The sequence below is a fragment of the Talpa europaea genome, assembly GCF_964194135.1.
Source record: "Talpa europaea genome assembly, chromosome: 14".
In the NCBI taxonomy this organism is placed as follows: domain Eukaryota; kingdom Metazoa; phylum Chordata; class Mammalia; order Eulipotyphla; family Talpidae; genus Talpa; species Talpa europaea.
This window is the reverse complement of record NC_140082.1, coordinates 72,092,988-72,111,964: the sequence shown is the minus strand read 5'-3', so window position 1 is coordinate 72,111,964 and position 18,977 is coordinate 72,092,988. Positions and strand designations below refer to the sequence as shown.

The window sequence follows — 18,977 nt, the reverse complement described above, 5'->3', positions numbered from 1 at the left end:
TAAGACTAGAAATTAATAACAGAATAAAAAAAATGAAAGGTCCTGTAAAGTAAGGTAAAAAGTATCAGGCTTTTCTGCCCTCCCGCCATTGGGATAGATGACGGAACACTGCAGTCCTGAATGCATGCCTGATGGCGGCACCTGGAGTAGGGTGTGGGCATAGGTAGATGGGATTCACCTGGGCTAAGACTGGGCTTTTAAGGGCAGCGACATGGGGACACCAGCAGAAGCCAAAAAGAAGCGGAGAATTAGAACAGAAGCCGAGAGAGAGAAAGAGAAAACGACGGAGAGCCCAGATAGAGTGGAGACTTGCTGGGGGCTGGGAGCCCCCCCCAGCACCCCTGCCTGTTGTGTACCTGGTAAATCCCAATAAAAGCCAGCAAAGCCACTGAGGGCTCTAGGACTCCTCCTTCACCCAGTCTGCTGGATCAGAAAACCTGCCCTGTGTCATTCCTGCCTTTACAGGTCCCTTACCTGGAAATTAAAAATATGAAAAACTCAGCTTAAGAGCATACTTAGGAAAAAAGGAAGTGCTAGCTATAGTATTTCTGGAAAACAGTAATACTATATGAAAACGCTGAACTTATGGTATATATAACTAAAGCAGTGCTTAGAGGATTCTTACAGACTTATATTAGTAAAATAAAAAGAAAGTAGATGAATTCTACATCTTACTTAAAAAGTTGTACAAACAAAAAAAAGAATGGATACATAAAAATATTGATATGATGTGGATATTAAAGAGCCGGGAAGCAGAAAAAGATGTATGAAATAAATAAAAGGCTGGTTATTTGAGAAAAAAAAATCAATCTCTAATCTAATTAATGAAGAAAACCCAAATTAAGAAAATAATGACTGGGAGAATAACCTCAGTAACAGGTGTAGTGGCAGGAAGGGCACAGAACAGGTTTCTCTATGATCCGAGCAGACCGGGTAAGGAGGAGTCCTGGAGCCCACAGTGCCTTTTTCAGGCTTTTATTTGCACTTACCAGGTACATGACAGGCGGGGGGGGGGGGGGGGGGGGAGGGACTGGGGGGTGAGGGTTGTGCAAGGGAGGAGTTTGGGCAGGGGCAGTGGGGCGGTTCCGGGAGGCTGGCAGGCTTCCCAACCCCAGGCAGGCAAGTCTTTACTCTCTGGGTTCTCTGGCATTCTTTCGTGGCCATGGCCTCTCTGCTCCTTTAGCTCTGCTCTTCTGCTGTTCCGCTGGTGTCCCTGTGAAGCCACCCTTATAAGCTCAGTCTTAGCCCACCTATGTATGCCCACACCCTATTCCAGGTGCCCACCATCAGGCATGCATTCAGGACCACAGGGATCCATCATTTATCCTAATGGCGGGAGAGCAGAAAAGCCTGGTACTATTTTTTACCTTACCCTACATAGGAAATTGAAAGGATTATGATAGCAGTTTGCTCTAATCCACACAAACACATATTACAACTTGAATGAAATGTGAATATTGTCAAGTTTAGCAAAATTGACTCTAAAAGACATATAAACTCTAAATGGACTAGAATTGCATAAGAGCTACCCTGTATAAAACTCCTGGTCCAGATGTTTTTCAAGGGAAATTCTTCTAAATTCTAAAATCTTCCTCCTACATAACCTAATAAATGACCTTTTTCTGTAAGTGCTACATGTGTGCTCAAAATTAGTATGTAGTCTGCACTTGTGGGCATCAAGTTACATACAAAACTGATTCATTGCCTTTAAGGAATGGCTAATCATGAAACTTTTAAAATTTATTTTCTAAAATAAATCAAAAACATTATTTTTTGAAGATGAATAGGATCCCAGGGACGGGAATCAATATGATCTATGGCCTGGCACCTGATAAAGGGCTAGGGAGACCCAGAAAACAGGGAGAATTCAGGGTAAAAGAACATGGAGTAGAGAAAAGGGTGGAGGGAGGGAAATGGATCTGATATATGGAGAGAGGACCTGATCTAGCTACAATGAAAGACATGATATGCCAAGGTAATTAATTTGGTTCTTATACTACAAAGCAACACTGATTCAGCAGCAGTTTCCTGGATGTGATCAGGAAAGAGACTCTGGTGGCCACAGGGCAACACTTTACAGTGCAGGGAGGGCAGGAGGCTGTGCAGCAGCAACAGGAGGTAGTGAGATTCCCCCCAGTCCAACAAAGTGACTGCACGATTGTATAATTGTATATATAAAAGAAGTTTTATAATTACAATACGTAGATGTGATGTGACAAATTATTTACATTTAAAAGTCTTTTGTCATAACTCTGATCTAATTTGATTCTCAAAGCACCCTTTTAAAGTTAGAGCAGGCCTCCCCTGGTGGCGCAGCGGTTGAGCGCTGGGTTGCAAGGCTGCCCGCAGCCTCTGCAGCACCGATTCGATCCCTGGCCACTGGGCAAGGGTCCCACATGGCGCGCAGACCTCTCCTGCTGCCCACTGCTCCCCTCAGCAGTGTACTTCGGTTGTTCTACTCCCCGCTCTGGCTCTGGTGAATTCTCTCACCCTCCCATGCTTCTGACTGTACCCAGTACTTTTATAAATAAACAAATCTTTAAATAATAATAATAAGTTGGAAGAGCAACACTGGCAGCAGGAGAAGAGCACGCCAGAAAACCTTAGGAGAGGGCAGCTGGGCAACCACCATTTGGTCCCAGGGTTCATGGCAGAGCCTCAGGCTGCAGGGACTCCCCCTGCTGGCATCTTGCAGGGCTTGGGCACACTCTATAAATGGAGACCCCAAAACACTGGCTATCAATTTAACACTCCAATGTGAAAAGTGTTTTCTTATTCATTATCAAACTTAATTGATATTATTAGAAATAATCATAATGATACAAATGTGTCCACTAGTACTTGTTCATTTTTTAATTGAAGTGATATTGCATCATAATATTAAGTATTAGGATTGCATTGTTGAGAACAAATGTGTACATACAGACAGCAGTAAGTTCACCATTAAATATCCAATTCTATGTTTTATCCTGCTACAAAAAAAAAATAAAATTGGAAGAGCAGATGTTATCATTCCCATTTGAAAGATGAGAAAATTGAGGGGATAAAATATGTAACAGCTTTCTTTTCCTAAAAGTACATAGTTCTTTGCTCTTTCTATTCGGCTACAATGCACTGTGAGGAGAACGTATCTCTAAGCATTTAATCCCCCAAATCATAACATGATGAGTACTTCAGGAAAAACTATTATCTTTAATCTACATTTAGCTTCTTAATTGATATTCCACATCTAAATCATTTGTGATCATTTGCAACTGTCTCATTACCTCCAAGGCGATTTGATTTACTTTTGAAACTATCCTTTCATGAAAAATATCTGCTGTAAATTTTTTGAAAAGTGAAACATCTTCAGGAAGAAATTTTGGCAAAATAGCCTCTCTCAGAACTTCAATAATGATCATTACTTCCTCTGTTTCCAAAAGAGTGTCACTGTTGTTACTTTAATGATACAAGAAAAACAAATATGTTAGCAAGCATACTTTGCTGAATATTAAAGATCATTAACATTCATTTTTAGAGGTGGCTATCCTTATATGCTTTTCTGCTCTCTTTCACTACAAAGCAGTGACATTGGCTGGATAAGGCTAACCTGGTCCCCACCTCTAAGTGTGGCCCTGATTGATCTAGAAGGGTCAAGGTAATGCCACTCAGTCACTGATTCAGGAATGGGCATTGCACCTGCCAAGCTTTACAGCTGCAAATAACAGAAATACATTCAGGCTAATACTAAATGAAAAATAAGTTTATTAAAAATATCTAGGAGGCCCAGAGATGTAGGCTTTCAGGAGAGGCAGCTGGAAACTACAGCCAAAATTATGCCACAGAACTGGTCCTGTGGAGACATGATTGCCACCAGTCCAGAAAGCTGTGCCAGGCGTGCCAGTACACTGATGCTGGCACTAGAAATGCTCACTGTCCCTGCTGTTTTTGGTCACTGGCCATAGCTGCTGGCCAACATTTGAGTAGTTTTTAACCAGGCACTCTGCTTAATTCTTTAAGTCATTTCATTAATCTTCAAACTGCCTAAGAAGAAGGGAGGGTAAGACTCAGAAAAAATAAATAACATGCCCAATATCATATAGTTAGTAAGTGTCTGAACTAGGATTCAATGAGATTCGGATTTCAAAGTTCTTTCTTAAAATCACTAGTATTATATTTATTTTATTTAGTTTATCATCATTTTCTCCATGTACCACATAAGGGATATTGAATGGTGTTTTTATTTCTCCTTATGACTTATTTTACTAAGTCTAATAATACTTTGCTTGTTTAGTTTTCCCAACATCATTAAATAAAAAGTCTGTTCTTGCCTCCCAATTTAAGATATACTAAACACCCAATGCATATCATACTGTTTCTGGACTTTTTGTCTTATTCCAAAGGTTTGCTTTTCTACTCATAAGCCAGTGTCACATGATTTCATTATTAATACTTGAATTTTAATACTTAATATTAAATACTTAATACTTTCTTTGTGCTTGTTTTTCAGTATTTTTCATTCTAATGTAATAGCTTATTTTTCTATGTGAAACTTAGGATTAGCTAACATACCAATAAAAACAAAAAATAATACCATTTAGTATTTTCACTTATACTGTTAAATCTTTTAAGATATTATAGTAAGTACATGGTGTATTATTTCACTTATTCATGTGTGTCTTTCAGTCAAGTTTTAACATTTTATCCATATGTACTTTACACATTTCTCATATACATATGTTCATACAGGTTTCACATTTATCATTAAGTTGCTGCTCTTCTACATGAGTCTTTAATTCCAGTATATCTTTTATTATGTAAAGGTAAATCACTTTTACTTTTTTTTTTAAGGAATAGGCTCTATTGGGGAAATGGATCCAGAGATTTTGTACATTTTTTCCTCCCTCTTCTTTAATGTTCTTAATAATCTCTCCCACATTTTACTTGGACACTCTGATATCTTCCTGTTTAATCTTGTCATCGTTACTTAAAATTTACAAATTATATTCCCAGTGTTAGAGAAGTCCTTTTGACCTAATACTGAATTCAAAATTCAACCGACCATTTCAACGTCAGTCTCTTCTTTCCAGCCATTTTTAAAATTGTCTTCAGAGACCTCAAGCTAAAATTATAATGAGCCTGTCAACATAAAAATATTTGAGTTACTGTTTCTTAAAGAAATATGGAACAATTTGAAAATTAATACATATAGTATATAAATCGCTAATTATATTTTGTAAAGAGAAACAGGGATATGAGTTTAAGAAGCCCTCAATTCTGTTTCTGATGCTTTCACTTCTCTCCCAAACTGGTGCTCATAAAAATCTCCTTTTTATTTTTATTTTTTTATTTTTTTTTTAGATAATAAATTTTATTGTTATATTCCCCATACAATTGCAGCCCCCCCATTCTGACCCCAATCCCTCCCCTCCCGCCCCCGCCCCCCTAAAAGTGTCTCTGGTTCATAGTTTTTTGTTGATTTTGATTTTCACTTTCTTATAGTTATTCAAAAAATCTCCTTTTTAAAAGAAAGAGTCACAAGTAAGAAAGATGTTAAAATAAATCATCAGTATCCCAATAAATTTTCTCTGAAATGGAAAGAATTGAAAGAATATTGAAAAGAGGAGCACTGTGGCGATCATGTGGTTAGCTGTCCAAAACCTTTTGGGTTATAAACAAATACTTGTTAAGTTGACAAATCCTATAGTAAAAATGTTCCAAGTATAATACTCAGATCAGCAGCATCAGGAACACTTGAGAACCTTTAGAAATGCAAATTCTCAAGTTCCATCACAGACAATTAGAAAGCTGGTCATAAGCCCTGACAATTCGTCTTAAGAGTTCCAAATTTCTTTGCTGCACAATAAAATTTGAGAACCACTGCTCTAAATGTTAACTTCCTTGTGTGGAAAAAGTTTTAACAGATCCTTAATTCCGCTCTCCAATTTGTAGAGGAAAGGTTTGGAATCCTGACTGATTTTAGGTAAGTTAGTCTTATATATAAGTTAGTAAATAGACCTGATATGCTGATAAGAATCATATCCAAACATTTAGGCAAGTCTTATTTATAAAGTTTAACATAATCATCTTTGAGAAAAGCAGTTCCTTACCTCTTCTGAGAGCTGTTTGTCAGCTAATTCAAAAAGGTTAACTAGCTTTCCAGAGAGTGAGCTTGCTGATTTAAAACCAAATGAAGACAGTATTACTTCAACAATCACTTCATAATGGGGGGCCATCATTGCCACTGGGCGAAACAGAGATTTTAAATTAGCTGGGAGTTCTACTCCATGTTTGTATCTTAAGAGGATAAGAAAAACAAAGAAACACAAAACACCACTTTTCAGTCTTTAGAATAAGGAACCACATAACTGACCCCTTCTCCCAGTAATTCTACTGACTGTCTATGTGACCTTCAACTGAAAACAAATATACAAAAGGGTTTCTATTGTGCTTTTCATCTCATAGGGCTTCCTCGCTTATGATCTTTTCTTCCTTATGATCTTTTCTTCCTTTTCTTCCTTATGATCTTTTCTTCTAATATTAGTGCCTCCACCCACAATTCACTTCACATCAGTTCCCCTGCTCCCCAGGGTCATCACAACATACCATCCATCAGCAGGCACTGATTGAGTCTGCCCAGCCTGCACTCACTGTAGTCTTATTTCTTTTACTACTCTCATCACTTTTTCTGCCTGTGTCCTCTTGGACAAACTGCTAATCTTTTCACTTCTTGCTGGCTGTTCGCAAAGTGAAAATGTCCCTTGGTCAAGATTTAAATGTGAGATAACCCATATGAATAAAGGCAGAGTTAGAGTTGTTTCTAAATGGTATGAGTAGTGGAGGAAAAGCGGAGGGTGACTGATAAATATACAATGTCAGACAAACTTCAACTGTGGATAAGATTTAAGAAATGGATTTTGGCTTGTGTTCACTCCTCACACACATTAACTGGACTTACCCAGGGTTCATGGTGATAAATACTGCACAAGACATATTGATAGAAATTTCTTTTCCTTCCATTACAAACCTACAAGACATTGAAGTATTCATCATTAAGGAAACTGTTTTCTCTAGACCAAAGTATGAAAGAAAAAGAAAAATAGCGGATGGTCTCACTCATAGCAGGAATCTAGAAAACTTAAACAAGGGACCAGGAAAAAAAATAACTGTAAGAAAGTAAAAATCAAAATCAACAAACAACTATGAACCAGAGACAGTCTATGGGGGGTGGGGGGCGGGGAGGGGAGGGATTGGGGTCAAAATAAGGGGGTCACAATTGTATGGGGAATATAAAAATAAAATTTAAATTAAAAAAAATTAAATAATAATAATAAAAAAAAAGCTAAGAAAAAAAAAAAACTACAAGTATAGACATTTTCCTAAGGCTGGATTATATTTAAATCCAAACAGAGAATGTTGGAAAAAAATAATGGTAAGAGGAGAAAGAAGAGGCTCATCTTGAACCAAAGCTGTAAGCCCTGTTGGAATTCAGATTTATTTGGTCATGGCTTTAGATGTCTGAAGAGTTTTGTGGGACTTGAGGCTGGAAGGGACCCTCTTGAAAGAGTGAACTTACACAGGGAAAGGAAGCCAAGGAAACTCTTAAGAGCACAGAGCTCTGCCGGATGACACAGCAGAACACAGAATGGCGACAGCATCCTCTTCGGCTATTAGCCTGGAACAAAGCCTACCCACTAGTACCTGATTAAACAATTTTGAAAACACTGTGAAATAGAAGTGTCCTGGGCCTGGACATAAGCGTCACGTTGTCAGCATCAGTGGTAGAGAGGATGGGAAAACTTTCTTTAGTGATTTCCTGTAAAACTAAAACCAATAAAGTGGGAAAAACAAAAAAGAAAGAACTAGAACAAAACCCAAGGATTCCCTGAACATAACAGGAAAACTTTGCAGAAGCTAAGATGTGATAAAGAACTGGTAAAATGTGGGTTACTATGATCCCCCACTTATTTCCACAGATATAAATCTTTTGCAGCTTGAACAAAATCCTTAAGAGTAAAGACAGAATGTCTATTCGTAACCTGAGTTATAAATACTAGATTGTAATAGAATGTTTAAATCCAGAAATCCAATTATGCCTATAAAGTAAATCATGTGAGTTTCTGAACTTATCTGAGGAGAAAAAAAGTTTTTGCCTAGATTAGTAAGCATTAGTAATCCAAATACTCAAATATTATTATTACAAGATTTTTCAATAAAAGTCCATTAGGGCCTCCCCTGGTGGCACAGTGGTTGAGCACTGGGCTGCAAAGCTGCCCACAGCCTCTGCAGCACCGGTTCGATCCCCGGCCACCAGCAAGGGTCCCACATGGCGCGCAGACCTCTCCTGCCATGCCCGCTGCTCCCCTCAGCAGTGTATTTCGTCAGTCTGCCTGTTCTGTTCCCCGCTCTGTCTCTGGTGAATTCTCTCACCCTCCCGCGCTTCTGACTGTATTTATTTATACTGCTTGTATAAATAAATAAATAAAATCTTTAAAATAAACAAATAAATAAAAGTCCACTAGTTCAGAGTAATGGGTGTGTGACCAATGTAATTTTTTTTAAGATGTAGAATTAATTAAAAAGAACCTTGGTTTCTTCAAACGAAATATCATAAGAAACGGCACTAAGAGAGTTTAAATTAAAAATAATTAATTAAAAAATATACTACGTCAAGAAACAGTCCAAGCCTGGATAAGAATTTGGACACCTCCAAGTTGGCATTGAAAGCTGGTTATACATATTTTCAGGTCATTTGCCAAGCAACTAAACAGTAATCATAGCTCAAATTTTCCATTCCAAAAGTACAAACATATTCAATAAATACCTGACAGAATAACTGTCTTTTGCAGCTTTAATGGTTAGGATCTGTGAGGCAATCACGGAGATGACTTCTGTACCAACTCGATTGAATTCATCCAAACAACACCACACTCCGGACTGAACCACTCCGAAGAAGAATTTTACCATTATCTTAAAAAATAATAATAATAACATTATATAGGTGAAAATCTTTAGTAAGGTGTTAACTTGTGAATGTCCTTTCCATTTTATCCAGACCAAGCAAACAGGGTTCGCCTGTTCTCCCCTCCTGCACTTCTGTAGGGCTGAAGGCAGAGTCAGAGTCAGACTCTGAGTTAGACTCAGAGTCTGCTACTCTGCCTGCCTCTCACAACAGCATCAAGAATCGGGGCGTGACTTACATTCCACAGCATAGCACCCTCTCTTTTTTCCAGGTCAGGCTGAGACTCCTTATGGGATAGTGGTGGGCTGCTGTGGGTAATTTATAGTGATTACTGAATCAGGTCCAACTAAAGACAAAGGACGGTTTTGGTGAAAGACTGAAGGTCTGGATTGAAATCTATTGATTTGTATATGTTAGCAGTTAAAACAAAACCAAAACACTGTCCCCTCAATCAGAGTATCTGTGGACTCAAGGCAGAGGGGTTTAGAGAGAGCCCTCAGGCCAAGGATAGGGAGTAGGTTCCTCCCACTGGCTGAAGGAATCAGTTCTTTTCTTTTAAAATTTTAGCATTTTGTTTACCATAGGGTTTTGGGCATTAATATTGATATTTTAAAAATATTGATTTCACCAGGTTTTTGGGACCACGCCCCTGACCCCCCGCCCCACCGCTGCAAGTTTCACTCACCTAATCCTAGCCCTGCTAGGCCCGACTGTAAGGGGGGAGACAAGAGCCTACTTGTAAAATGTCTTAAGAATAGTATTTCAATCAACTTATTTATGTTTATTGATTTTTTTCTAATGTGAGCACACACTGGAAATACAAAATCTCAGGAAATAGAGAATCTCAGAGGTAATGTGCTTTACGCTGCAAGCAAATGGTAGCAAAAAACTGTGGTTTATACTTAGCCCAAAAATCAAAATAAACTGGAATGTTTTGAAGCTGAAAAACTTTGTGATGGGTACAGAGGTACATTAAATTTAAAAAGTATTTCTAAATGCTGTAAGAAATTGCTCAAGCAGCCCCAGGGCACTTAAGTCCTTCAAATGATTGAAGTGTGGCCTCCTCTGCTGGGCAGGATAAGGGGTCAAAATCTGCCCCCAAGTCCAGATACTGCCCAGACCTGAGACAATTGCCTCAGGCCCTGATCAGAACTCTGTCCTTGACTATGTTAAGGAAGGAGGGGGCTGCTAGGAAGGATATAGCTAAAAGGGCATTTGGGGAGCTTTTAAAAGAAAGTAATGCATGTGAGCTCTCTTTTTGTGCAGCTACTGCAGACAGCAGCCATCCAGTCTGCTGGATGGGTGGCAGGCCCTCACCCTCTCCACCATGGGTGGGGGGGATTCCCCAACCTCAGCAGTGACAGCCTTCAGCCACTCCCAGCCACCCCAGTATGGCAGGACCTGCAGCCATACTGTGAAGGCCAGCTCCTGCAGCAGCAGCTCCACTTTTCCTTCATAGTAACTGGACCATCTCCCTCTCTCTCTCTCTCTCCTTCCAGTTTTTCTCCTTCTCCCTCTCCCTGTACCCTGCTGGAGAATAAATCAGTTTTATTTTTTCAGTACTTTCAGCACTAAAGTGCTGTGGTGGTGGCTGGCTGGACCAAGAACTGGTAAGAGGTTCTGATGCAATGATAGGTTTTAGACATTTTGCCGGTAACAGTACGTCTTAGATAATGAAAAAGGCCGACACAAAATTGTAATCATCTATATAAAATCTTACTCAAATTTCATGCTAATCATAATAGTCTCATTGTATTTAACGATTACATTGTCAGTAAATAGAAGTTAGAAGTTATAAAATAGGGCCTCCCTGGTGGCGCAAGGGGTGAAGCACCTTACTATGAGATAATCCACAGCCTCTGCAGCATGAGTTCAATTCCTTGGCTGGCCAGGAAGAAACCCACATGGTGAGGCAGACCTCTACGATCTCGTCTGCTGTTCCCCTCAGCAGTGTATTTCAGTCAGTCTGCCTGTTCTGTTCCCCACTTTGTCTCTGGTGGATCCTCTCACACACACCCCCTCCACCCGCATCTCTGGCCTGTACCCCAGCTCCTGTATGCATAAATAAATAAATATTTTTAAAAAAGAAGTTATAAAATAAATGTATATGATATATCTATAGCAGTACTCTTCATTCTTTTTACATATGTATTCTGTTCCATGTCAGATTTTGTCTGGAAAGATCCCCCATCAAAAAATCTTATAACTACTGTCTTAAGAAGTAGTTTAGAGAGACCTCATCAACATGGAGGCGAGGAAACGCTGCGAGTAAGACCTCTCATAAAAAAAATTTAATAGGGAGGAAAAGCGGCAGGTCCCTGCGAGAACTGGGACACAGAAGATAAACGGACGACTCCAGCAAACTACCCGAAGAAGAAAGTTGCCATAAAAGAGGCCTAAAGGGAGGAAAGCTCAGAACCCTGCTACCCTCCCCCACCCACAAAGTCAGCACTCTCCAAACAACAGAAAGGAGGGGAAAAAAAAAAAAAAAAAAACAACCAACAAGAACAAAAAACGCATCAAGCAGGACTGTGAGTGGAAAGGAACTATTTCAGCCACCACACCCTGTGAACTGGAACTGTGGGGAAACATGAAGGATTCACCACAGAGGTGAGCAAAAGGCTCCAGGCCCCATTGGAGAAAAATACAGACTCCCAGGAGACCTACAAACAGCCCAAGTCCAGCCTGTAAGCTTGTGCAGAAAAGCGGCATGCTTGAAAAGCACATGCAGATCAGGGCTGCCCAGGTCCCCTCGCCTGCAACCTAGGCTTGTGAGGAGACACGCAGGGGCCCTCAATGAGGTGAATGTCCCTCACTGAGTAATCAGAAACCAGGTGCCCAGACACAGGAGCTGAGTGCAAAAGGCACCATTTCTGTGGACACTGAACTGGGCTACAGCCCGCGTCCTGGACCTGAGGGCTTTGGGAACGGAGGAGACCAGGGGGCACGAAATTCGGGGCATGGGTTCCCCACGACGGTGGGACACTAGGCAGACACAACACCCCTACGCCATTGAGGCTCTGCACACCACTGCCACTCTGTTCCCCTGGACCCACGGGCTTAAAAACAGTTCCCAAAGGACACTAGGAAAGATCTCTGGTGCCACCTAGTGACCAGAAAAAATCACCAACACCCTATAGTTGGAAACCAGCAATCACAAAAACACCCTCAGGCACTGAGAGAGGGTGGGTTACAAAGACAGGGGGTAAGGAAGGAAATAAGGCATGGAGCAAGACCCACTCCTGGAACTGATAGCTAGGCACAGGATCCAGGGCTTGGGATGTGCCATAGTAATAGGCACTGCACAGGGTGACAGCCAGCGTTTTGGATCTGATAGCCCTGGCTGAGACTAGAGTGCAGACTTCAGGGCATAGGATCCACACAGCTGCGGGCATAACACCTGGTGAACACAGGGCAGACACAGCACCTGGCTTGAATAAGAGCCCCTGTGTTGAGGTGCTCCCCTGCGCCCCCCATCCATCACTCAGCTAACCACTGGGAAAAAGCACAGGTCAGCAAGTACGGGTCTCTGCCACCACCTCATGACCAGAACTAAATCACCAAGTAGCTGATTCCCTGTTGGAACTGAGTAAATACAGAGGGAGGGAACTGTAAGAGACAGAGCCCAGCAACACAGCATCAACACTCTTGTGGAGTATTGGCCTACAGAGCTGGTCTCAGTCTGGTAAACAGTTTCCAACACCGCTAAAGGAACACTCCAAAGAGCTGCCAACCAACACCAGTGGCACAATGCCCCAACTCATAAAACTAATTAGAAAGCAAACAACAGGGAGAAAAAAAATATATAAATAACCAAGAAAGCCAGCAGGAGGACACACCACAAAAAGAAACACAGTCACCACAGCTCAACGATGACATGGAAGAACTTCTTGGCCTATCAGATAGAGAATAAATAATAATCCTGATTAATAAGCAGAAAGAAAACAAAAAGAAAAAAAAATGAGTTGAGACAAATAATCAAGGAAACTGAAGAATTAAATCGAGACCTTAAGAAAGGAAAGAAAAGAAACTCAGGAGATTAAAAGATTACTAGAAGAGATAAAGAACTCTGGGAAAAGCAATAAAAACAGGATCGATGAAATGGAAGAATGGATCAGTACTATAGAAGATCAGAAATAAAAAGAGCTAAAAGAGAAAAGGAGAGAGAAGTGCAAATGAAGCAGTATAAGGAGACTCTTTAGACAATTATCAGACTTCATGAAGAGAGGAAATGTAAGAGAGGAAATGTAAGGCATTCAAGAAGGTGAGGATAGAGACAAAGGAACTGAGAAAATATTCAAGGAGATAAATGAAGAAAACTTTCCAAGCATGATAAAGGAGATGAATATAGACATACAGGAAGCAAGAAGAACTCCCAATTACCATAATGAAAAGAAAACTACGGCAAAACACCAAATAGTAAAGCTTGCAAGAGTCCAAGACAAGGAAAAAATAATGAAACTGGCAAGGGGGAAGAAACAGATAACTTATAAGGGAAAACCAATCAGGTTAACTTCTGACTCCCCCGAAGAAACAGTACGGGCAAGAAGAAAATGGAGTAACATATTCAGCAAACTTCAAGACAGCAAATGCCAACCAAGAATACTTTACCCTGCAAAGCTCTCCTTCCTCTATGAAGAAAAAATATGGACCTTCTCAGACAAACAGAAACTCCAGAAATTCATTACAATGAAACCCCCACTCCAAAAAAATCTACAAGAAGTCCTAAAGCCAAAACCAACAGAAGAATGAAGAAGAACAGAATAAAGCAAGGAATAAAATCACAAAAAAGACAAACAAAATGGCAAACACAGATGCCAACATATCAATATTAACTCTAAATGTAAATGGATTAAACTCATCAGTAAAAAGACACAGAGTAGCAGGCTGGATTAAAAAACAAAATCCAACCTTCTGCTGTCTCCAGGAAACACATTTAACCACAAAGTATAAACACAGACTGAAAGCAAAAAGGTGGAAAACAATCCTACAAGCAAATGGACCAAAGAAGAAGGAAGGGACAGCCATACTTACATCAGATGAAATAGACTTCAAATTGAAAAAAAGTAAAAAGAGACATTGATGGACACTACATTATGATCAAGGGGACAATACATCAGGAAGATATAACACTCATCAACATATACTCACCAAATGAAGGGGCACCAAAATATATTAGACAATTATTATCAGCTCTGAAAACAGATATTAAAGAAAATACATATATAGTGGGGACTTCAACACCCCACTCTCACCAATGGACAGATCAATGAGACAAAAAATAAACAAAGACACTAGAGCCCTAAATAAAGACATAGAACTCATGGACTTAACAGACATTATAGGACACTGCGCCCAAAAAAATTCTGAGCACACATTTTTCTCAAGAGCGCATGGATCATTCTCCAGAATCGATCACATACTGGGCCACAAGACAAACATCAACAGATACATGAAAATCAAAATCATTCCAACTATCTTCTCCAATCATGAAGGCATCAAGCTAGAAATAAATCATGAAAAGAAAACAAGGAACCTTCCCACCTCATGGAGATTGAAATACACACTACTGGAAGAACACTGGACTAATGAGGAGATCAAAGAAGAAATTTAAAAATACTTTGAGTTGAATGATAAGGAGGACACCACTTTCCAGAATGTATGGGATGCAGCAAAAGCAGTGATAGGAGGAAAATATATAGCACTACAGGCTCACATCAACAAACAAGAAAGAACTCAAAGAAACAACCTAATCTCACATCTCAAAGAACTAGAAAAAGAACAGCAAAAAAACCCTAAAGCCAGTAGAAGAAAGGAAATAATAAAAATCAAAGCAGAAATAAATGAATTAGAAATTTAAAAAACAATCCAAAAGATCAATGAAACCAAAGTTGATTCTTTGAAAAAATAAACAAAATAGACAAACCTCTAGCAAGGCACAAAAAGAAAAAACGGGAGAAAACATGTGTAAATAGGATTATAAATGAAAGAGGAGAAATCACAATGGACTCAGTAGAAATCAAAAGAATTATAGGAGATTACCATGAACACTCATGTGCAAACAAATTTAACAATCTAGAAGAGAGGGACAAATTCCTAGAATGATATAATCATCCAAAGCTGGACAAAGAAGAAATAGAACAAGTAAACAGACCAATTACAAGCAGCAAAATTGAAGCAGTAATCAAAGCACTCCCCAAAAACAAAAGCCCAGGCCCAGACGGCTTCACAAATGAATTCTACCAAACGTTCAGCAGTGAATTAGTGCCTGTCCTACACGAACTCTTTCAAAAAATTGAAAAAGAAGGAATACTACCAAATACGTTCTACAAAACCAACAATACACTAATACCAAAACCCAACAAAGACGGCACAAAAAAAAGAAAATTACAGGCCAATCTCCCTAATGAACACTGATGCATAAACCCTCAACAAAATCCTTGCAAACAGAATCCAACAATGCATCTATAAGATAATTCCCCACGACCAAGTAGGATTTATTCCAGGGACAAAGGATGGTTCAACATCCGAAAATCAATGTAACCCAACACATCAACAAAAAGAAATATAAAAACCATATGATAATATTCATAGATGCTGAGAAAGCATTCGACAAAGTAAAACACCCATTCATGATAAAGGCCCTTGAAATTCTCGGGATACAAGGAACATACCTCAACATCATAAAGGCCATCTATGACAAGCCCACAGCCAATATCATTGCCAATGCAAAAAGCTGAAAGCATTCCCATTAAGATCTGGAACAAGACAAAGTTGTCCACTCTCACCACTGCTTTTCAACATAGTACTGGAAATCCTAGCCAGAGCAATAAGACAAGAGAAAGACATACAAGGAATCCAAATAGGCAAGGAAGAAGTCAAACTATCACTATTTGTGGATGATATGATAATATACATAGAGAACCTCAAAAAACTCCACAGAAAAACTAATTTAACTAATCAATCAGTTTAGTAAAGTGGCAGGATACAAAATCAATGCACAAAAATCGGTAGCCTTCCTCTACACAAACAATAAATCTGAAGAAGAAGAAATCAAGAAAACCATTCCTTTTATTATTGAAACAAAAAAAATCAAATACTTGGGAATAAACCTAACAAAAGAGTAAAGGACCTATACAAAGAAAACTATAAAACACTCTTAAAAGAAATAGAAGTAGACACAAAGAAATGGAAAGACATCCCCTGCTCATCGATCTGAAGAATTAACATTATCAAAATGGCCATCCTACCAAAAGCAATCTACAGATTCAGTGCTATTCCAATTAAAATTTCAATGTCATTCTTCAAAGAAATAGAAAAAATATTGATGAAATTCATATGGAGCCACCAAAATCCCTGAGTAGCCAAAACCCTCTGAAAAAAATAGAAGGCATCACTCTCCCAGATTTCAAACTATACTACAAAGCCATAATAATCAAAACTGCATGGTATAGACCCAGAACAGACACATGGACCAATGGAACTTAAAAGAAAACCCAGAAATAAACCCACAGCTTTATGGTCAACTAATCTTTGACAAAGGAGCAAAGAACATGCACTGGAGCAAAGAAAGTCTGTTCAGTAAATGGTGCTGGGAAAACTGGGTCACTACATGCAAAAGAATGAAGCTTGACTACTATCTCACATCATGCACAAAAACCAACTCAAAATGGATTAAAGAACTAGACATAAGACCTGAAACCATAAAACATATAGAAGGAAATATAGGCGAAACACCACATGACATGCACCTCAAAGACATCTTTAAAGACACATCACCCAAAGCAGTGATAGTGGAGGCAAAGATAAACAGCTGGGACTACATCAAATTAAAGAGCTTCTGCACAGCAAAAGAGACAATAACAAAAACAAAGAGAAACCCCACCGAGTGGGAGAACACTTTTGCACCCAACACTAACAATAAAGGACTGATCACCAAAATCTACAAAGAGCTGATGAGACTCAACAAAAACAAAGAAAATAATCCAGTCAAAAAATGGGCAGAAGAGCTAAAAAGATACTTCTCCAAAGAGGAAATGCAAATGGCCAACAGGCATATGAAAAAATGTTCAACATCACTTGCAATCAGGGAAATGCAAATCAAAACTACAATGAGATACCATCTTATACCAGTGAGAGTGGCATATATTTAAAAAACTAGCAACAACAAATGTTGGCGAGTGTGTGGAGAGAAAGGAACTCTCCTGGACTGCTGGTGGGAGTGCAAACTGGTCCAACCACTGTGGAGAGCTGTGTGGAGATTCCTCAATCGACTGAAGATAGAGCTCACATATGATTCAGCTATTCCACTCCTAGGTATTTACCCAAAGGACACAGAAAGATCAATTCCAAAGAGCACCTGCACCCCTATGTTTATAGCAGCACAATTTACAATAGCTAATTTTTGGAAACAACCCCAATGCCCAAAAACAGATGACTGGATCAAGAAGATGTGGTACATATACACAATGGAATATTACTTAGCATTCAAAAAAGATAAACACATGCAATTTGCAGCAACATGGATGGAGCTGGAAGGGATCATGCTCAGCGAAATAAGACAGAAAGAAAAAGAAAAATACTGGATGGTCTCACTCATAACAGGAATCTAGAAAACCTAAATAATGGACCAGGAAAAAGAATAACTTTATAGTTATTCTTATTTCTTTAAGAAAGAAAAAATCAAAATCAACAAACAATTTAAACCAGAGACACACTATTGAGGGTGGAGGGCCGGGAAAGGAGGATTTGGGGTCAAAATAAGGGGGTTGCAATTGTATGTGGAATATAAAAATAAAATTAAAAAAACAAATAAATCAAAAGAGTAAATAAAAAAAGTAGTTTAGTTTACTAAAAGCATAATGCATAATGTTTTAAAGGTTTTAATTAAAGTTTAAATTTCCATAGTTTAAAAGAATAGCATTATACTTCTATTAATACTAAATGTCTGTCCAAGATATTTTTTATCTCAGTCCTCCACAAATTATTTCTTCTATGTGCACATTATTTTTCCTAAGTGTATGTAATTAAGTTTTACCTTATAATCCAAATTCTCAAAACAATTGAAGATCACACAATATTTGCCTAAAGCCTGGGAAACAAAAATAATATTTTAATATTTTTGAATTATAGCACATAATATTAATGTTAAAACTTTCAGAGCAGTAAAATGTCTTTATATTCTTTTGAAAAAAATTTTTGCGATTTAAAGGTGAATTAGGTACCAAATTAAGAAATTCACAAGTCAACATAGTATAAATATACATATACTGTTATAGTTCAGTTCTCACTCTCTCATTTCCCCACAAATAGACACATACACACACAAACTTGAACAGCCCCGCACATGCTATTAATCACAAAGACTAGGCAAAAGTCTGTGTATATGTCTAAAAATAAATGAATTACCCCTTCAAGAAGAGTAGGGAAGGAGACCAATGGTGCCATTCATATGTCAGTTGGTTAGTACAGTGGTATTCCAAGAAAATACAAAGGATCCACTCGCTTACTGAGATGCCAAGTCCCACTACACAACAGACATCCAAAAATTAATTAATTGTATGAATCAATGTGTTAGTGTGTTTGTTAAATGTTACGAACATCTTAATAACAGTAGTATGGTAAAGATAACATTAAAGAAAGAGGTTTTCTATGTTGGATATAGAAGCCACTTACTTTTGCTAGATCTTTAACACTCTCTGTTTTTCCTATATCAGTTGGACCAGCAAGGTAGCCTCCTAGATTCAAGTACAGTGCTCCTGTGAGAGTTAGCCAGCATCTGTCAGTGAGAGGTGTGATGACCAGTCTTGAGGTACAACCCAAGTACTCATAGCCATAAGTAAATATGGCGCCTCCTTGACTTATGTGGCACAACTTTTGTTTTTCATTCCATTTATATTGCAAATGTCTGAAAACAATATTTTAAATGTTCATATTATATGGGCAAAATTATTTTTAGTCTTTTTCAAAAGTAGAAACATAATAAAAATTGAAATGGAATTTTGATTGAAAGAACAGAAATCTGAGAGACATCATC

At 38.7% G+C, this 18,977-nt stretch overlaps 1 protein-coding gene across 1 annotated transcript in view; it reads right to left on the bottom strand.

Moving 5' to 3' along the window:
* Nucleotides 1–18,977, bottom strand: part of DNAH14 (dynein axonemal heavy chain 14) — a gene marked incomplete at its 5' end in the record, with an annotated part of 230,846 nt that overhangs the window by 125,936 nt on the left and 85,933 nt on the right. The window contains 7 exons of the mRNA XM_084254058.1: nt 3,267–3,438; nt 5,042–5,118; nt 6,090–6,276; nt 6,938–7,006; nt 8,804–8,949; nt 17,979–18,032; nt 18,617–18,848. Coding sequence (XP_084110184.1) covers nt 3,267–3,438; nt 5,042–5,118; nt 6,090–6,276; nt 6,938–7,006; nt 8,804–8,949; nt 17,979–18,032; nt 18,617–18,848 — 937 coding nt within the window. The remainder of the gene's footprint in view (nt 1–3,266; nt 3,439–5,041; nt 5,119–6,089; nt 6,277–6,937; nt 7,007–8,803; nt 8,950–17,978; nt 18,033–18,616; nt 18,849–18,977) is intronic.